At 40.9% G+C, this 18,535-nt stretch overlaps 1 protein-coding gene across 2 annotated transcripts; it reads left to right on the forward strand.

The window, feature by feature from the left end:
• The first annotated feature begins 10,774 nt into the window (after positions 1–10,774).
• LOC119896735 (G-protein coupled receptor 4-like) lies at positions 10,775–17,944 on the forward strand. Of its 2 annotated transcripts, none has more exons than XM_038710159.1 (4): positions 10,775–10,884; positions 16,442–16,642; positions 17,090–17,277; positions 17,387–17,944. In XM_038710159.1, exons 2-4 carry the CDS (start codon positions 16,457–16,459, stop codon positions 17,910–17,912), a joined length of 900 nt encoding a protein of 299 aa, XP_038566087.1. In that variant the 5' UTR covers positions 10,775–10,884; positions 16,442–16,456; the 3' UTR covers positions 17,913–17,944. The 2 variants fall into 2 exon arrangements, with proteins under 2 accessions (XP_038566087.1, XP_038566086.1); XM_038710158.1 differs by lacking the exon at positions 10,775–10,884 and adding an exon at positions 13,042–13,172.
• The last annotated feature ends 591 nt before the right edge of the window (positions 17,945–18,535 follow it).

Here is an 18,535-nt window from a genome sequence, read left to right on the forward strand (position 1 = left end):
GGGCTGCCACCACAACAGTTATGTTGCCATGTTGGTGTTATTGTTGTTGAAAAGAATCTAAATAAGTTAATTTTGCAGTGTTTTAATTTTCAGCAAGGACCCCTGACCTTTATTCATTTTATGTTGTAACCAATGCTCTGTTCCCAACACTTTCTGACACTTCCTTTAGAAATGATTAATGTCATCCTATACTCGATTCATTTTCCAGCTCGAATTTAATGTTAAATAACTAAATTTCCCAGCTTCTGAGCAGAAGATTGTTTTAGGGTTAAAGCTATCGTCATGGAACCAGAGCTCCCCCAAGTGGACAAAATAAGTATTACATGCCATCGTCTGAAATGCCGTTAATGTATAAATGTCGCTCTGTATTTACTTGTCCATAATCTGATGCCATATATGTAACTGCCAATATATCCAGAAAGCTAGTTAAATTCTTCTCCTCTGATGTTATTCATTCTGAAATGCTAACCTTTTAAGGTCTAACTACTGACCTTTTATCGAGTGCTTAAACTAAGAATGGTATAAACCATTGGCAATTAGGTTTGATTGTGGGAAGATCTTTGATTAAAATACGCACAAATAGATTTTCAATTAGACATATTTAAAGTTAAGAAGACAGTCTCTCAGGCAAACCGAAGACAAGCCCTCCCTCAGGGAACAAAGGACTGCCCCTGGTTTTGTTTTGTCAAAAGTTATCAGTCCGTTAAGTTACACTAGTTTTAATTCAAGAACGACTAAGTTCTTCTTAAGCTTTATCCGTTGAGCTAACTTCCATTGATCCCTCCTCGGACCCAGCCACGTGGGCCAGCCAGCAGTAACAAAGGACGACCAAACCTCTGACCCGAGTCAGGGTTGTAAAGGCCCCCACTGCAAGTTTCTTCAATAAGCCGACAAAAGGCGGACCTCCGGAGCAATTTCCTGGCAGAGAAAGCGACCAGCCGAGGCCTTTAAACTGTCCTAACCGAGAACGCACGGATCTCTGCCAGAGGGAGGCCGTTCACAGCAACCCGGCTGGGAGCGACACGCAGTAAGACCAAAACCCTGCGTTCTGTGGTCAGTGATCTCCAATAGTTTGTCAGTCCATTCTTTAGTCCTTAAACTCCTAGACAAATGTAATCGAGTTAGTATCATATAACTACTTTCATTAGTTCTCTTCTGCCGTATGAGTCAAATTCTCCCCACAACAGAACCGACATTCTCATTGTTTAGCCATTGTTTATTTCTTGGATGTATATTTTAAAGGCATTTTTATATCTACCTTAATTAGTTAATAAATTTCACTGTAACCAAAGGAATTGTGTGTATTGCCTGTCTCCATGTCCCTGCCATGAGAATTTACCCCTTCGATATGAGATTGACTGATTGATTTAAGATAATTGAGCGATTATTAACTAACTGATCACTAGTGAATAACTGTATAATTATTAAAACACTACCCAGAGATCCGAAGACTCTGGGTAGTGGTAGACTAATTAAAACTCCGGTGGTGCCCCGAAACGAGAGATTTATGGATTAATATTTAACAACATATTAATCAACATAGCAGTCATGCTACCGTTCTCACTGTTCTGGAGCCTACTGTCAGTTGGCAATATGGCTAAATGTTAGTAATTAGTTGGTAATAATTTGCATAACTAAGTGTTACTTCAGTTCATTCAGTTAATAGTATTTGTTATCCAGGGGTGGACTGGCACAAGAATTCAGGCCGGGAATTTGACTCGACCCCAGACCACCTTCTTCACACAAACCACCAAAACGGTCATTTTTGTGGACTAACATTTTTTTATACAGTCTATGGCAGGAGTGTTCAGTCATATGTTTAGTTACTTTGTAAATTTCGCCCAATTCCTGGATGGCTATAAGATCACGATTATATGATCTGATCCCATAGAACCTCAACATTGAGCCATAATAGCCTGATATTGCTGTTTGATGTAACTTCCGCCTGCACCAAATAGTTTTAAAAAAGGTCTGTCCTAAGGCATTTATTAGTTTCTGACTCTGATGGGGGGAAACTGTTCCCCTAAACTACTGTATCTCTGAACTCTCATACATGTAGGCTATTCTATGTGATCTCCTTTTGAGAATTACTTTGATTACTTAAAATAAGTAATGTAATATTGTTTCATTTCCATTCACTGAGCCTCCCCTGAAACTGCTTGGAGCCCCATGGGGAGGCCTGCCTCACACTTTGAAAACCCCTGGTCTATGGGACAAACCCTATTTATACCAAAGCAGGTCTAGTCTTTACCATGTTCATCTACTGACTTTTGGGACTGACCATTAAAGTAGCGTGAACACTGAGTTTTTGAGACCAGGGCGGAGCTTCATCACAGTGCCCACCTGCTACCAAGTCATTTAATACCACGTTTACTCGACCCCAGACTCACTGAGTCTATCTGCGTCGCAGCTGTCGGAGCGGATCGCAGCCATTCTAGTCTGTGGTCACCCCAGAAGCGCTGCAGTGCGTTCCAGAAGTGTCTCTCGCTCAGCTCCAGAGAGAAGCAACTAGTGTGTTTTTGCGCAGCTTCCGTCAAGCAGATGCACTGGGCAGGAAGTCAGACATAAAACAGCAAGAATCTGGTCGATTTTCAAAATAAATACGGTTTCATTTGATAAGAAGAGGTGAAGCTGCCAAACAGCTGTTGGAGCGGAGTCTCAAGTTTGCTAGATGATTAATTGCAGGCCACTGGGATTTGGCCCGATTGTCCTGATGGCCAGACAACCACTGTTATTATTATTATTACACAGGCATCTGTAAAGGCTTTTTAAATGTTCTGGAAATGTTTGGACATTTGAAAATGTTTTGAAAATGCTTTATGTACTGTTATTACAAAATATTTAATATGATAGAAGATGACTTTTGGTTTTAACACTTAAAGATGTGATGTAAAGTCTGACACACAGCAGTTTGTGGCCTCACCAGGATCCTTCCACCTAAGACTAACAGGAAGTCAACCTCCTGCAGCAGAGACCACAGGGTGATGATTGTTGGTTATGATGAAATCAGCTCTAGAAAAGGTGTGAAATGTATTAACATGTAATAATTCGATGTTTTAAGAATGTAAGGATGCCCTCCCCCCTCACTCACTCTCTCTCTCTCTCTCTCTCTCTCTCTCTCTCTCTCTCTCTCTCTCTCTCTCTCTCTCTCTCACCCCAACCGGTGGAGGCAGATAGCCGCCCACCCTGAGTCATGGTTCTGCTCGAGGTTTCTGCCTCTTAAAGGAAGTTTTTCCTTGCCTCTGTCTCCTAGTGCTGCTCTTGGTGGGAACTGTTGGGCTTCTGTAAATAACATCACAGAGTACGGTCTAGACCTGCTCTTTTATGAAAAGTGCTGTGAGATAACTGTTGTTGTGATTTGGCGCTATATAAATAAAATTTTATTGAATTGAAAATAAATAATTGATAAATGATTGAGGATAAACTACCAGCAGTTTTTAATAACATATGTACAGTATCTCCAGACCGTTCTCATCTCAGGACATCTAATACCAATGCTTTCAGAAAAAGTGACAAAGCGTAGTTGTTTGACGCTAAAGGTACCTTCAGCGTCTCTATGAGGCGCTCCCAGATGTGCTCCCAGGTACGGTTAGCCTCCTTTGTGTTGCTGTGACGTAGCAAACGGTGGCGTTTCATACGGGTACCTTTAGCGTCAACTAATTAGGCTTTGTCACGCTGTCTGAAAGCATCAGTTATGATGCAATGAGATGAGAACGCGTTGGTATCTCACAAAACTATTTACACCCCTCACATTTTTATTTCAGTGTAACAGCGTAAAGTAGCGAGCATGCAGCTTGTATAATACTCCAGGTACATCTGTCACCGCACTCCGCCATGGAGGATCGGATCAACAGCATTGTTGATCGTACACCCATGCAGTAGACACAACATTTGTTGACAAACGTAGTAACAATATAGTGCAGGAAACAAACAAAACAAGTTGCGACCAGCAACCGGAAGTAGACCTGAGAAACTCACTTTCTACAGGCAGATATTCAATACAGATTCAATTTAGGCTTTCACCAACCCACAAAAGATGCATGCAAGTACTGTGAGTGGTACCAGCGTTTAAATACCAGGACAAACAAATACAATGGCCACCAAAACAGACAGACACAGGCCTGAGAACATAAAGGACAAGCTAAGAGACACCAAGAAGAGTCCTCATTCAAAGCTTGAACCAGCGCTGAACACTCGGTGGAGTGATGTGAGCAGGAAGTTGAGCACCTACAACCTGACAGTCTTTTAATTATTAATTAGGCAGCAAAGGGGCAAACTGCTACATGGGGCATGAAGGGGAAGGGCGTCGAGGCTCGTCAGAGACCAGCACATGCACGTTCAAGTATTTGTCCTCTCTTTCAGACACTGAGCATGTGCTGCTGTATTCTGACTCATGTGGAGGTCAGAACAGAAATGCTGGTTTTAGTGCCCTGTGCCTTCATGCAGTCAACAATCTGCCCACAAACTCATGGAGTCTGGCCACAGATGGAATGTGATCGTGTCCATGCAGCTCTTCAGACAGCCAGGAAGAATGTGCCTGTGCTACACTCTAGTAAGGATGGCGAGGAAGACCATGCCATACAAGCTGATTGAGCTGATTCACAGTGACTTTATGGATTTCAAGTCCTTTTCCTCCCACGTTGTCCCAAACTAAACCAAAGATGGGGAAAATCAAGTGGCTGCGCTACACAAAAGAGGATCCAGAAGGTGTTCAGATCAAATATGAACTGTCTGACCGTTTAAAATGCTTGAAGTTGGAAAACAGGAGACCAGAGGACATCATGGACAGGAATCTGGGAAGTTATTCAGAAGTTATTCAGATCACTGCTGTGAGAAAAAGACTTACACTGTACTCAAGTGGCAGCATCCCAACGTCCTGTTTGGACTTCTACCAGGCTTTACAGGTCAGCCAGTCAGAGTAGGCTACCATCTCATCCACAAATCCATCTGAAACGTTCTTTATGAAATACACTGTTTTTGTTGTGTCCTCAGTGTTCTCACTGTTCTGGAGCCTACTGTCAGTTGGTAATATGGCTAAAGGTTTTAATTAGTTGGTAATAATTTGCATAACTTATTGTTACTTCAGTTTCATTCAGTTAATAGTATTTGTTATCCATTTTTTTATTACATAGGCATCTTTAAAGGCTGAATCTGGGCAAAATGTTCTGCAAATGTTTGAACATTTGAAAATGTTTTGGAAATGCTTTAAATATACATGTATATTTAGAATGACAGAAGATGACTTTTGGTTTTAACACTTAAAGATGTGGTGTAAAGTCTGACACATCGCAGTTTGTGGCCTAACCACAGGAGCCTTCTGCTGAAGAGTAACAGGAAGTCAGCTTCCTGCCAGCAGAGACCACAGGGTGATGATTACATACATACATTTAATTTGTAATGCACTTTATATTGAAGCAAATCCCAATGTGCTACAAGATAAAACAGGTAGTGCTAAAAAAAACACATAAAGAGCATGAAAATAAAACAAAGGAAAGAGGCAAGGGTTTAATCAAAAGCTCTCCTTAAAAGGTGTGTTTTAAGGCCACGTTTGAAAGCATCCATAGTCTGTGGTGTCCTCAGGTGGTCAGGGAGAGAGTTCCACAGACCTGGAGCAGCTGGGCAGAATGTCTGATCTCCCGTTGTACGGAGCTTGGTCCTGGGAGGTTTAAGGAGATATGCTGAGGCAGATCAGAGGGTACGTGTGGAGGTCTGTGGGGTGAGGAGTTCAGTGAGGTGGGGGGGCTTCACCATGGGCACTGGTGGGTAAGGAAGCCAGCGGAGTGATTTGAGGATGGGGGTGATGTGGTTGTGTTTGCGCACCTTCAACAGGATCCTTGCAGCGCTGTTCTGGATGTGCTGCAGCTTCTGAAGGCTTTTCAGGGATCCAGATGAGGAGTGCATTGCAGTAGTCCAGCCTGGAGGAGACAAAAGCGTGGACAAGCTTTTGGCATCTGTAAGAGTGAGTGTGGAAGAAGAAAGAAGAAATTACACTTTGCTACAATGTAAAGTAGTGAGCATGCAGCTTGTATAACAGTGTAAAGTAGCGAGTTTGTAGAACAGTGTAAAGTAGTGTGCGTGCAGCTTGTATAACAGTGTAAAGTAGTGAGCGTGCAGCTTGTAGAACAGTGTAAAATAGCGAGCGTACAGCTTGTATAACAGTGTAAAGTAGCGAGCTTGTAAAACAGTGTAAAGTAGTGAGTGTGCAGCTTGTAAAACAGTGTAAAGTAGTGAGGGTACAGCTTGTAGAACAGTGTAAAATAGCGAGTTTGAAGAACAGTGTAAAGTAGTGAGCGTGCAGCTTGTAGAACAGTGTAAAATAGCGAGTTTGTAGAACCGTGTAAAGTAGTGTGCGTGCAGCTTGTAGAACAGTGTAAATTAGTGCGCGTACAGCTTGTATAAGAGTGTAAAGTAGTGAGCGTACAGCTTGTGCAGCTTGTATAACAGTGTAAAGTAGTGAGCATGCAGCTTGTATAACAGTGTAAAGTATCAAGATTGTATAACAGTGTAAATTAGTGCGCGTACAGCTTGTATAAGAGTGTAAAGTAATGGGTGTACAGCTTGTGCAGCTTGTATAACAGTGTAAAGTAGTGAGCATGCAGCTTGTATAACAGTGTAAAGTATCAAGATTGTATAACAGTGTAAAGTAGCGAGCGTACAGCTTGTATAACAGTGTAAAGTAGTGAGCGTGCAGCTTGTATAACAGTGTAAAGTATTGTATAACAGTGTAAAGTATTGTATAACAGTGTAAAGTAGTGAGCGTGCAGCTTGTATAACAGTGTAAAGTAGTGAGCGTACACCTTGTGTAACAGTGTAAAGTAGCGAGGGTACAGCTTATATAACAGTGAGGCGTACAACTTGTGTAACCGTGTAAAGTAGTGAGCGTACAGCTTGTATAGTGGTGTAACGTAGTGAGCGTACAGCTTGTTTAACAGTGTAAAATAGCGAGCTTGTAAAACAGTGTAAAGTAGTGAGCGTGCAGCTTGTAAAACAGTGTAAAATAGTGAGCTTGTATAACAGTGTAAAGTAGTGAGCGTGCAGCTTGTAGAACAGTGTAAAATAGCGAGTTTGTAGAACCGTGTAAAGTAGTGTGCGTGCAGCTTGTAGAACAGTGTAAATTAGTGCGCGTACAGCTTGTATAAGAGTGTAAAGTAGTGAGCGTACAGCTTGTGCAGCTTGTATAACAGTGTAAAGTAGTGAGCATGCAGCTTGTATAACAGTGTAAAGTATCAAGATTGTATAACAGTGTAAATTAGTGCGCGTCCAGCTTGTATAAGAGTGTAAAGTACTGGGTGTACAGCTTGTGAAGCTTGTATAACAGTGTAAAGTAGTGAGCATGCAGCTTGTATAACAGTGTAAAGTATCAAGATTGTATAACAGTGAAAAGTAGCGAGCGTACAGCTTGTATAACAGTGTAAAGTAGTGAGCGTGCAGCTTGTATAACAGTGTAAAGTATTGTATGACAGTGTAAAGTAGTGAGCATGCAGCTTGTATAACAGTGTAAAGTAGTGAGCATACAGCTTGTGTAACAGTGTAAAGTAGCGAGGGTACAGCTTATATAACAGTGAGGCGTACAACTTGTGTAACCGTGTAAAGTAGTGAGCGTACAGCTTGTATAACAGTGTAAAGTAGCGAGCGTGCAGTTTTTATAACAGTGAGGCGTTCAACTTGTGTAACCGTGTAAAGTAGTGAGCGTACAGCTTGTATAACAGTGTAAAGTAGCGAGCGTGCAGTTTTTATAACAGTGAGGCGTTCAACTTGTGTAACCGTGTAAAGTAGTGAGCGTACAGCTTGAATAACAGTGTAAAATAGTGAGCGTGCAGCTTGTATAACAGTGTAAAATAGCGAGTTTGTAAAACCGTGTAAAGTAGTGTGCGTGCAGCTTGTAGAACAGTGTAAATTAGTGCGCGTACAGCTTGTATAACAGTGTAAAGTAGTGAGAGTGCAGCTTTTATAACAGTGTAAAGTATTGTATAACAGTGTAGAGTAGTGAGCATGCAGATTGTATAACAGTGTAAATTATTGTATAACAGTGTAAAGTAGTGAGCGTGCAGCTTGTATAACAGTGTAAAGTATTGTATAACAGTATAAAGTAGCGAGCATGTATAACAGTGTAAAGTAGTGAGCGCACAGCTTGTATAACAGTGTAAAGTATTGTATAACAGTGTAAAGTACAGTAGAGCGTACAGCTTGTATAACAGTGCAAAGTAGTGAGCGTGCAGCTTGTATAACAGTGCAAAGTAGTGAGCGTGCAGCTTGTATAACAGTGTAAAGTAGTGAGCGTGCAGCTTGTATAACAGTGTAAATTAGTGCGCGTACAGCTTGTATAAGAGTGTAAAGTAGTGAGAGTGCAGCTTTTATAACAGTGTAAAGTATTGTATAACAGTGTAGAGTAGTGAGCATGCAGATTGTATAACAGTGTAAATTATTGTATAACAGTGTAAAGTAGTGAGCGTGCAGCTTGTATAACAGTGTAAAGTATTGTATAACAGTGTAAAGTACAGTAGAGCGTACAGCTTGTATAACAGTGCAAAGTAGTGAGCGTGCAGCTTGTATAACAGTGCAAAGTAGTGAGCGTGCAGCTTGTATAACAGTGTAAAGTAGTGAGCGTGCAGCTTGTATAACAGTGTAAAGTAGTGAGCGTACAGCTTGTGTAACAGTGTAAAGTAGCGAGGGTACAGCTTATATAACAGTGAGGCGTTCAACTTGTGTAACCGTGTAAAGTAGTGAGCGTACAGCTTGTATAACAGTGTAAAGTAGCGAGCGTGCAGTTTTTATAAGAGTGTAATGTAGTGAGCGTGCAGCTTGTATAACAGTGTAAAGTAGTGAGCGTACAGCTTGTGCAGCTTGTATAACAGTGTAAAGTAGTGAGCGTACAGCTTGTAGAACAGTGTAAAGTAGTGAGCGTACAGCTTGTAAAACAGTGCAGAGTAGTGAGGGTACAGCTTGTATAACAGTGTAAAATAGTGAGCGTGCAGCTTGTATAACAGTGTAAAATAGCGAGTTTGTAGAACCGTGTAAAGTAGTGTGCGTGCAGCTTGTAGAACAGTGTAAATTAGTGCGCGTACAGCTTGTATAAGAGTGTAAAGTAGTGAGAGTGCAGCTTTTATAACAGTGTAAAGTATTGTATAACAGTGTAGAGTAGTGAGCATGCAGATTGTATAACAGTGTAAATTATTGTATAACAGTGTAAAGTAGTGAGCGTGCAGCTTGTATAACAGTGTAAAGTATTGTATAACAGTGTAAAGTAGCGAGCATGTATAACAGTGTAAAGTAGTGAGCGTACAGCTTGTGCAGCTTGTATAATAGTGTAAAGTAGTGAGCGTGCAGCTTGTATAACAGTGTAAAGTAGTGAGCGTGCAGCTTGTATAACAGTGTAAAGTAGTGAGCTTGCAGCTTGTAGAACAGTGTAAAATAGCGAGTTTGTAGAACAGTGTAAAGTAGTGAGCGTACAGCTTGTATAACAGTGTAAAGTAGTGAGCGTACAGCTTGTATAGTGGTGTAAAGTAGTGAGCGTACAGCTTGTAAAACAGTGTAAAGTAGTGAGGGTACAGCTTGTATAACAGTGTAAAATAGTGAGCGTACAGCTTGTATAACAGTGTATAATAGCGAGTTTGTAGAACTGTGTAAAGTAGTGTGCGTGCAGCTTGTAGAACAGTGTAAATTAGTGCGCGTACAGCTTGTATAAGAGTGTAAAGTAGTGAGAGTGCAGCTTTTATAACAGTGTAAAGTATTGTATAACAGTGTAAAGTAGTGAGCATGCAGATTGTATAACAGGGTAAATTATTGTATAACAGTGTAAAGTAGTGAGCATGCAGATTGTATAACGGTGTAAAGTAGTGAGCATGCAGCTTGTATAACAGTGTAAAGTAGCGAGCTTGTATAACAGTGTAAAGTAGTGAGTGTACAGCTTGTATAAAGTGTAAAGTAGTGAGCGCACAGTTTGTATAACAGTGTAAAGTATTGTATAACAGTGTAATGTACAGTAGAGCGTACAGCTTGTATAACAGTGCAAAGTAGTGAGCGTGCAGCTTGTATAACAGTGTAAAGTAGTGAGCGTGCAGCTTGTATAACAGTGTAAAGTATCAAGCTTGTATAACAGTGTAAAGTAGCGAGCGTACAGCTTGTATAACAGTATAAAGTAGTGAGCGTGCAGCTTGTATAACAGTGTAAAGTAGTGAGCGTGCAGCTTGTATAACGGTGTAAAGTAATGAGCGTGCAGCTTGTATAACAGTGTAAAGTAGTGAGCGTACAGCTTGTATAACAGTGTAAAGTAATGAGCGTGCAGCTTGTATAACAGTGTAAAGTAGTGAGCGTACAGCTTGTATAACAGTGTAAAGTAGTGAGCGTGCAGTTTGTATAATAGTGTAAAGTATTTTATAACAGTGTAAAGTAGTCAGCATACAGCTTGTATAACAGTGTAAAGTATTGAGCATACAGCTTGTATAACAGTGTAAAGTAGTGAGCGTACAGCTTGTTGAATTTTCCTGTCCCCTAAAAAATAACATACCACACAGCCTTTAATGTCTAAACTGCTGTGCATGCAATGCATTTACAGAAACAGGTGGGCGGATTTATATTCTGTGTTCATGTGTACCATATTTGGTGTGATATGGATAACAGACCACTTACAGGTGACTGATCATGGCTCATCTGCATGGACATTAGAGATCAACCAATCAGCAAACATGGATCAAGAGATATTCTGTCACATCCTGTCTGTGTCTGTATGCAAGTTGCAGCTCTTGGTATTTTGAAAAAGCCGAACTCCGGTCAACGCTTTTTTGCTCTGTTCTTTTCTTTTTTGCTGATTGTACTTTAATAAAAGACACTTTGAGTAAAGAATCTCAAAGATTATTTTTCCTCTCCTCCTCCTCCTGCTGCAAGGTAAGGTTCTTCCACACTGCCACACACTGAGCCGAGGGCCACACTGGTCTTATTCTCTAGATCTGGAGTTTAGGAACTCGTTCCAGGTTGTCTTTGAATACTCGAGGCTACGTGGCGCCCGACAGCGTGGCTCGAGAAAAAACAGTAGTTGGTTCTCCTGTCTGTACACAGGCAGGGTGCTAAATGAACTGTTTTGTCCACCAGCCAGTAAACGCTCAAAGTCTACCACTCAGTAGATTACCATTGTTTTTAGCTGCTGATGAAGTAAATCTAGCAGACATTTGCATATTTTACCAGTAACTGGCTGGTAGATGGTGCCATGTTTTTTTATTGAGTTAAACTAGAAGAACCTAAAGTGTCAGTTTCCTAATGTTTAACTATACTGCAAAGATGAGCGTCATAAAGTTAGCATATAAAAAAGTGAGCGTGCAGCTTGTATAACAGTGTAAAGTAGTGAGCGTGCAGCTTGTATAACAGTGTAAAGTAGTGAGCGTGCAGCTTGTATAACAGTGTAAAATAGCGAGCTTGTATAACAGTGTAAAGTAGTGAGCTTGCAGCTTGTAGAACAGTGTAAAATAGCGAGTTTGTAGAACAGTGTAAAGTAGTGAGCGTACAGCTTGTATAACAGTGTAAAGTAGTGAGCGTACAGCTTGTATAGTGGTGTAAAGTAGTGAGCGTACAGCTTGTTTAACAGTGTAAAATAGCGAGCTTGTAAAACAGTGTAAAGTAGTGAGCGTGCAGCTTGTAAAACAGTGTAAAGTAGTGAGGGTACAGCTTGTATAACAGTGTAAAATAGTGAGCGTGCAGCTTGTATAACAGTGTATAATAGCGAGTTTGTAGAACCGTGTAAAGTAGTGTGCGTGCAGCTTGTAGAACAGTGTAAATTAGTGCGCGTACAGCTTGTATAAGAGTGTAAAGTAGTGAGAGTGCAGCTTTTATAACAGTGTAAAGTATTGTATAACAGTGTAAAGTAGTGAGCATGCAGATTGTATAACAGGGTAAATTATTGTATAACAGTGTAAAGTAGTGAGCATGCAGATTGTATAACGGTGTAAAGTAGTGAGCATGCAGCTTGTATAACAGTGTAAAGTATCGAGCTTGTATAACAGTGTAAAGTAGTGAGTGTACAGCTTGTATAAAGTGTAAAGTAGTGAGCGTGCAGCTTGTATAACAGTGTAAAGTAGCGAGCATGTATAACAGTGTAAAGTAGTGAGCGCACAGTTTGTATAACAGTGTAAAGTATTGTATAACAGTGTAATGTACAGTAGAGCATACAGCTTGTATAACAGTGCAAAGTAGTGAGCGTGCAGCTTGTATAACAGTGTAGAGTAGTGAGCGCACAGCTTGTATAACAGTGTAAAGTATTGTATAACAGTGTAATGTACAGTAGAGCGTACAGCTTGTATAACAGTGCAAAGTAGTGAGCGTGCAGCTTGTATAACAGTGTAAAGTAGTGAGCGTGCAGCTTGTATAACAGTGTAAAGTATCAAGCTTGTATAACAGTGTAAAGTAGCGAGCGTACAGCTTGTATAACAGTATAAAGTTGTGAGCGTGCAGCTTGTATAACAGTGTAAAGTAGTGAGCGTGCAGCTTGTATAACGGTGTAAAGTAATGAGCGTGCAGCTTGTATAACAGTGTAAAGTAGTGAGCGTACAGCTTGTATAACAGTGTAAAGTAATGAGCGTGCAGCTTGTATAACAGTGTAAAGTAGTGAGCGTACAGCTTGTATAACAGTGTAAAGTAGTGAGCGTGCAGTTTGTATAATAGTGTAAAGTATTTTATAACAGTGTAAAGTAGTCAGCATACAGCTTGTATAACAGTGTAAAGTATTGAGCATACAGCTTGTATAACAGTGTAAAGTAGTGAGCGTACAGCTTGTTGAATTTTCCTGTCCCCTAAAAAATAACATACCACACAGCCTTTAATGTCTAAACTGCTGTGCATGCAATGAATTTACAGAAACAGGTGGGCGGATTTATATTCTGTGTTCATGTGTACCATATTTGGTGTGATATGGATAACAGACCACTTACAGGTGACTGATCATGGCTCATCTGCATGGACATTAGAGATCAACCAATCAGCAAACATGGATCAAGAGATATTCTGTCACATCCTGTCTGTGTCTGTATGCAAGTTGCAGCTCTTGGTATTTTGAAAAAGCCGAACTCCGGTCAACGCTTTTTTGCTCTGTTCTTTTCTTTTTTGCTGATTGTACTTTAATAAAAGACACTTTGAGTAAAGAATCTCAAAGATTATTTTTCCTCTCCTCCTCCTCCTGCTGCAAGGTAAGGTTCTTCCACACTGCCACACACTGAGCCGAGGGCCACACTGGTCTTATTCTCTAGATCTGGAGTTTAGGAACTCATTCCAGGTTGTCTTTGAATACTCGAGGCTACGTGGCGCCCGACAGCGTGGCTCGAGAAAAAACAGTAGTTGGTTCTCCTGTCTGTACACAGGCAGGGTGCTAAATGAACTGTTTTGTCCACCAGCCAGTAAACGCTCAAAGTCTACCACTCAGTAGATTACCATTGTTTTTAGCTGCTGATGAAGTAAATCTAGCAGACATTTGCATATTTTACCAGTAACTGGCTGGTAGATGGTGCCATGTTTTTTTTATTGAGTTAAACTAGAAGAACCTAAAGTGTCAGTTTCCTAATGTTTAACTATACTGCAAAGATGAGCGTCATAAAGTTAGCATATAAAAAAGTATTTGATAGAATTGGACAGGACATGTGTTTAACTGTGTTTCACTCGGACAGAAAATATAACAAGAGAAATCATCTAAAGATTATTCTTCATTTTATTTCTTCATCTCATAAGATAATATTACTTGAAGTAAAATTGCTGAACACATTGCTAAAGTCACCTTATAAACGTATGTTGCTGTGTAGCTGCTGAAACTCATTGCTTCATCACCATGATTATAATGTTGTGGACTCATGATGTTTTGTAAGTAAGGGATGTATTTTTACTTTAACTCTTACTCTTCACTCTGACAGGAAGTATATCTTGACAGTCAGTTTATATCAAAGTTTATTCCTTGAGTGTATTTGCTTATATGCTTGTTAAATCAAAGTGTTGCTTTAGTGTATTTGATGAAAATTATTTTGAAATGTGCTTTTGAAATTTGAAAATGTTTTGAAATGCTTTATGTACTGTTATTACAAAATATTTAGAATTACAGAAGACGATTTTTGGTTTTAACACTTTAAGACTAACCACACTAACCACAGGAGCCTTCCACTGAAGACTAAGAGGAAGTCCGCAAACTGCCAGCAGAGATAGTGTTTGTTGGTTATGATGAAATCAGCTCTGTAAAATGTATTAACAAGTTATGAACGTAATATATACATAAATAATAAGGGTTCGCGGTGCACAAGCTCTGGCATTATTTCCAAGGAGGTATAAAAAGGTCTTAAAAAGTCTTAAATTTAACTTTGAGAATCCTGGGGGTACCCTGATCAGGATACAGAAAGTGTATCACTGGTATTAATTGTTTTATAATTATTTAGTTTAAGTAGTTTGATGTGAGTGACCTGCTTTAGTTTGTACAAAGTTTGATGATATTATGAAATTTAAAAAGTATTTTATCTTAATTAATTAGGGCCCGAGTATGAAACAAGCTCAACAACTCACTAACCTTTGCACAAAATTCATGTGTCATATGGTTTTGATGCATGGACGTGGCAAAATGGCTCACTAGCGCCCCTAAAAAGCAGCCCCCGGACCATGTTTCACCAGAATGTCCAAAATGTTTGTGACAGATATATCAATCCCCGCTAAGTGAAGCTGTGTGAAGCTGTATAATCCCAGTTACGTTAGCGATCCGTAGAGGAAGACATTTGGTTGTCTTGCTAGTTGTTAGCCGGCAGGTCCGTTCACAGTCTTTTGCTGTGTCGTGTTTGGATCGTCCAGGTGAGAGGGTCTGGCCCTTCGTCTGTTCTCCTCAGAGTTAGCAGCTTGGCTAACTCAGCTGGTGGCAGGGATCTATAGCAGGACTTTATGTTCTGCTCCAAGCGGGCCACGCTGGGAGGCCGCTGCGCCGTCAGGTTGGCGGCTTCAGCCGTCACATCCAGAAGAGAAGCGAAGACACCGACACTGCGTTGGAGTTTTTATTAATGAGGTGACATCATAGGTCACAGGTCAACAGCCAATCGTAGCTGAGAGCTGAGTTCAGGGATCTGAGTTCATCTACGAAAAAGATAAAAGTTCTGTTATGATCACAAATGAACAGCTTCATCTGTGAGGTCCCTGTGATCCCAACAATATGCAACAAGTGTTTGTTCCAGAAATAATGTCAGAACAAACACCAACAAGGAAGAGTGCACAGTCTGTCTCCTGTCAAGTGGATTAATCATCATGTAAACCTCCTGATCCAAACTCAGAGGGCAGAGGGGCGTCCAACAAGTGCTGGAGCATCGACAGGGCTGGCCCAGGACAAAAGATCGGCCCTGGCATTTTGGTCCAGGCGGCGGGGTAAAATCGTTTGGACACCCCTCACCAACACACCATCCTTCCATTTAAGGATGTGATGAAACACTTAGCCCATGAGTCGTAACATTGTGCAAGATTGGGGCCATGACAACAAGACAAGAATACATTTTAATAAGCCGACTATTTAGGGGGAAAAAGAAGATTTTGAGCATTAAACACTTAATTTCCTGCATTCTGGAGACATTTTCTGCCCAAGGGAAGCACAAAATTCAGGTGGCAGGTAAAAATTCAGAATATAAAAATATAATAGAATATAATACAGTAATCTGTAGCTTATTATTGTTTTTAGCCCAAGTTACTTCTATACTTCCACTGCATTACAGGCTTGCTGTGCAAATAAACCTTTTTCAAAGCATTTTTATTTGTTAAGTAACATTTCTTGGTTCAAGCTATTTTTCAGAACAAATGCTTTCAAATAGTTGTGGGTAGCCTACATGTCCCCAGCGTCCCCAGTGTAAATGACCCTCCCTACAGGTTGAGCTGCTCCATGCTTACTGCTTCACCTCCACTCCTGCTCTCTCTCCCTCAGTCACTTTGTCTCTTGCTATCACCATAGACTGGCAGTGGCCACGGCTCTCCTTACTCCATCAAGTGCCTTTGCCTGCTCTACGCAGGGTACTGCAGCTAATTTACGTTACACCGGCCCCAAAGGTGCGTCGGCCCACCGGGCTTTTGCCCGATATACCACATTACCAGTCCAGCCCTGGCCATCGAGTACAGGAGACAGGCAGGATGTCCTAAACCAATGAGCATTAACATTAAACATTAAGCTACTGAAACAGCTGGACGATGTTCTGTGGCTGCAGTAACGACCTCACATCAGCACGTACAGATATTTGTTCTTCTTTTTGTATTTGATTAAATAAAAGTTAAACGTAAGAAATGTTGAGGAATGATGATTGAAACTGAAAGACAGCAGTTTGTGATTTGATATGATTGTGGTTAAACTATAGGTACACTGTGTTTGTGTGAACTTCAACTCACAGCTTTAGTGATGTCACTGAATAATGTTGGGTAGATATTAAAAACCTGCTCCCTTTAATAACCTGTCAAACAACAGGTTTCACTCTGAAGAATGGAAGGTCTCTACATTAACAGCAGCTCACAGGACCAAAGCTACGGTTACAGCAACACCACCTTCAACTACCAGGATTATGAGCAAAAGAAAAAACTTCGTCTCATCTTAAATGTGGTCACATACATAATCGTTGCTGTCGGCCTTCCTCTGACCCTGGTGGCCATCTATTCTCTTTATTCTATGGTATGTACATTCTGACTGAGAGTTATTTATTTCCTGTCTGTGTTGTGTGTCTGTCCTACAGTCTGTCTGTCTGTAAAGGATCTGGATCTGGTTTGGGGGCTAGGTGTCAGGGGGCTGGGACAAAGGCTTGGAATGATCTTTAACCTGACAGGAATAATTGACTCCAGAATTCAAATGTCCATGAAGCTGATTGGACCCTAAACACATGCAGTTTCCATGTGTGGCTCCATTCCAGTTAAACTGCAGAAGCTGCAGGAAATCTGGCCCTTAGTCTTGTTCCTGCACTGATTGGCCAGCGGGTCATATCTGAGATTTCTTTTGGATGAAAAAGTCAGAAATGGCTCTGACTGCAGCTGCTGGGCAGAGCAAGATGACAGATTTGGGAGGAGGTGGACTTCACAACATGTTTCCAACTGCTTGTTGACTTTTACCAATGTTTTCCTGCAGGTGAGAAGAGATCATGTTGCTCCCATCTACCTCATCAACCTTCTCATTACTGACATCCTTCAGTTCTGCTACATGATCGTTCGGGTGGCACCAAATGTGGATGAGAAGATAAATTTCATCTTCATATTTATTTACCACTCTGCTGTGTTGGCCAGTGTTTTCTTCATGGTCTGCATCGCCCTGGAAAGGTATCTATCTGTCTATCCAGTATGTGTGGAGCTCCTTCTGTGTCTGAACATTATATTAGTTTATAACTCTGAAGCTCCTCAAAGACTTTGTGTCCATCTTGTATTACAGGTATTTGGTCATCGCCCACCCACTGTGGTACCGCTGCAGACGAACCATCAAGTCCTCTGTGGTGCTCTGTGTCCTGGTCTGGGTCCTTTCTGCTGTCTCTGCTGTCCTTTTACAATTCTCTAATCATGTGATCAGATACACACTCTTCCCCGTCCTCCTCCTCCTTCCCTTCCCTCTGTTAATATTCTTCCTGGTTGGGACCCTCAAAGCCCTGTCTGCTTCCATCTCGGTCCCCACTGATGAAAAACGACGAATCGTTGGAATTTTGGTTCTGGTGCTGCTTATTTACACGCTGCTGTTCCTGCCCAAAATCATTTGGTTGCTGAAAGTGAACAATGACAATACCTGGTTTCTAAAAAAATATAAATTGAGACTCTACTTCCAGTCTTCCATCTTCATCAGGTTGAGTCCTCTTGCAGACTTGTTCCTGTATGTCTTCATGAGGAAAGGGTTCATAGACAAGCTTTTGGCCTATGTGTGTTGCCGCAGAATGGACAGCAATGATATCAGCAGTTCATCAGTATGAATGATGACAACATGGGAGAAGTGGCTGCTGGGAAATGTTTTGGTCAACTTGCTCTGGTTCACTGTGATGGCTTCAACACATGGAAATAAAATGTGTTTTATTAGTCTGGAGCTGGAAGTTGATGTGTGTCATTATTCTCCTTTAATCCCAGAAGCAAAGCAGATATTATTTTAGATGAACTGAGCTCATTCTAGCCGCCTCACTGTCTTCTTCCTAAATCTGTATTTGGACTGTTGTTTGGATGTTTAACACAGGGAGAGCATCTCAACACGTCTTTAGCACTTTGTACTTTTTAAGTGTAATTTCTGCTGTTTTAGTGGTAGGCATGCTGCTGTTTAGGATGGGATTCAGAGCAGCTGTTTTGCAGCAGCTGTTGTGTGCTTGGCAATCTGGATAAAATCTTAAATTGAAATTGTACTTTTTCTGGAAATCCAATAAAAATCAGTTTGTACATCAAACTGTGAATGTTTGTCTTTGAGCAACTCAGTGAATTAAAAGCTGAAAAATGAAGGTTCAACAAAATCTCTGCTGGTTGACAAATCTCTCTTGTCTATATGAACATAAAGCCCAACCTGCTGTTACCAGGGAGGCATCCTGCACTTTCTGACCAAATGAGGTTTCCT

Source organism: Micropterus salmoides, unplaced genomic scaffold, assembly GCF_014851395.1.
Source record: "Micropterus salmoides isolate LMB-PRFRI ecotype aquatic unplaced genomic scaffold, ASM1485139v1 Ms_hic_scaffold_1018, whole genome shotgun sequence".
Lineage (NCBI taxonomy): Eukaryota > Metazoa > Chordata > Actinopteri > Centrarchiformes > Centrarchidae > Micropterus > Micropterus salmoides.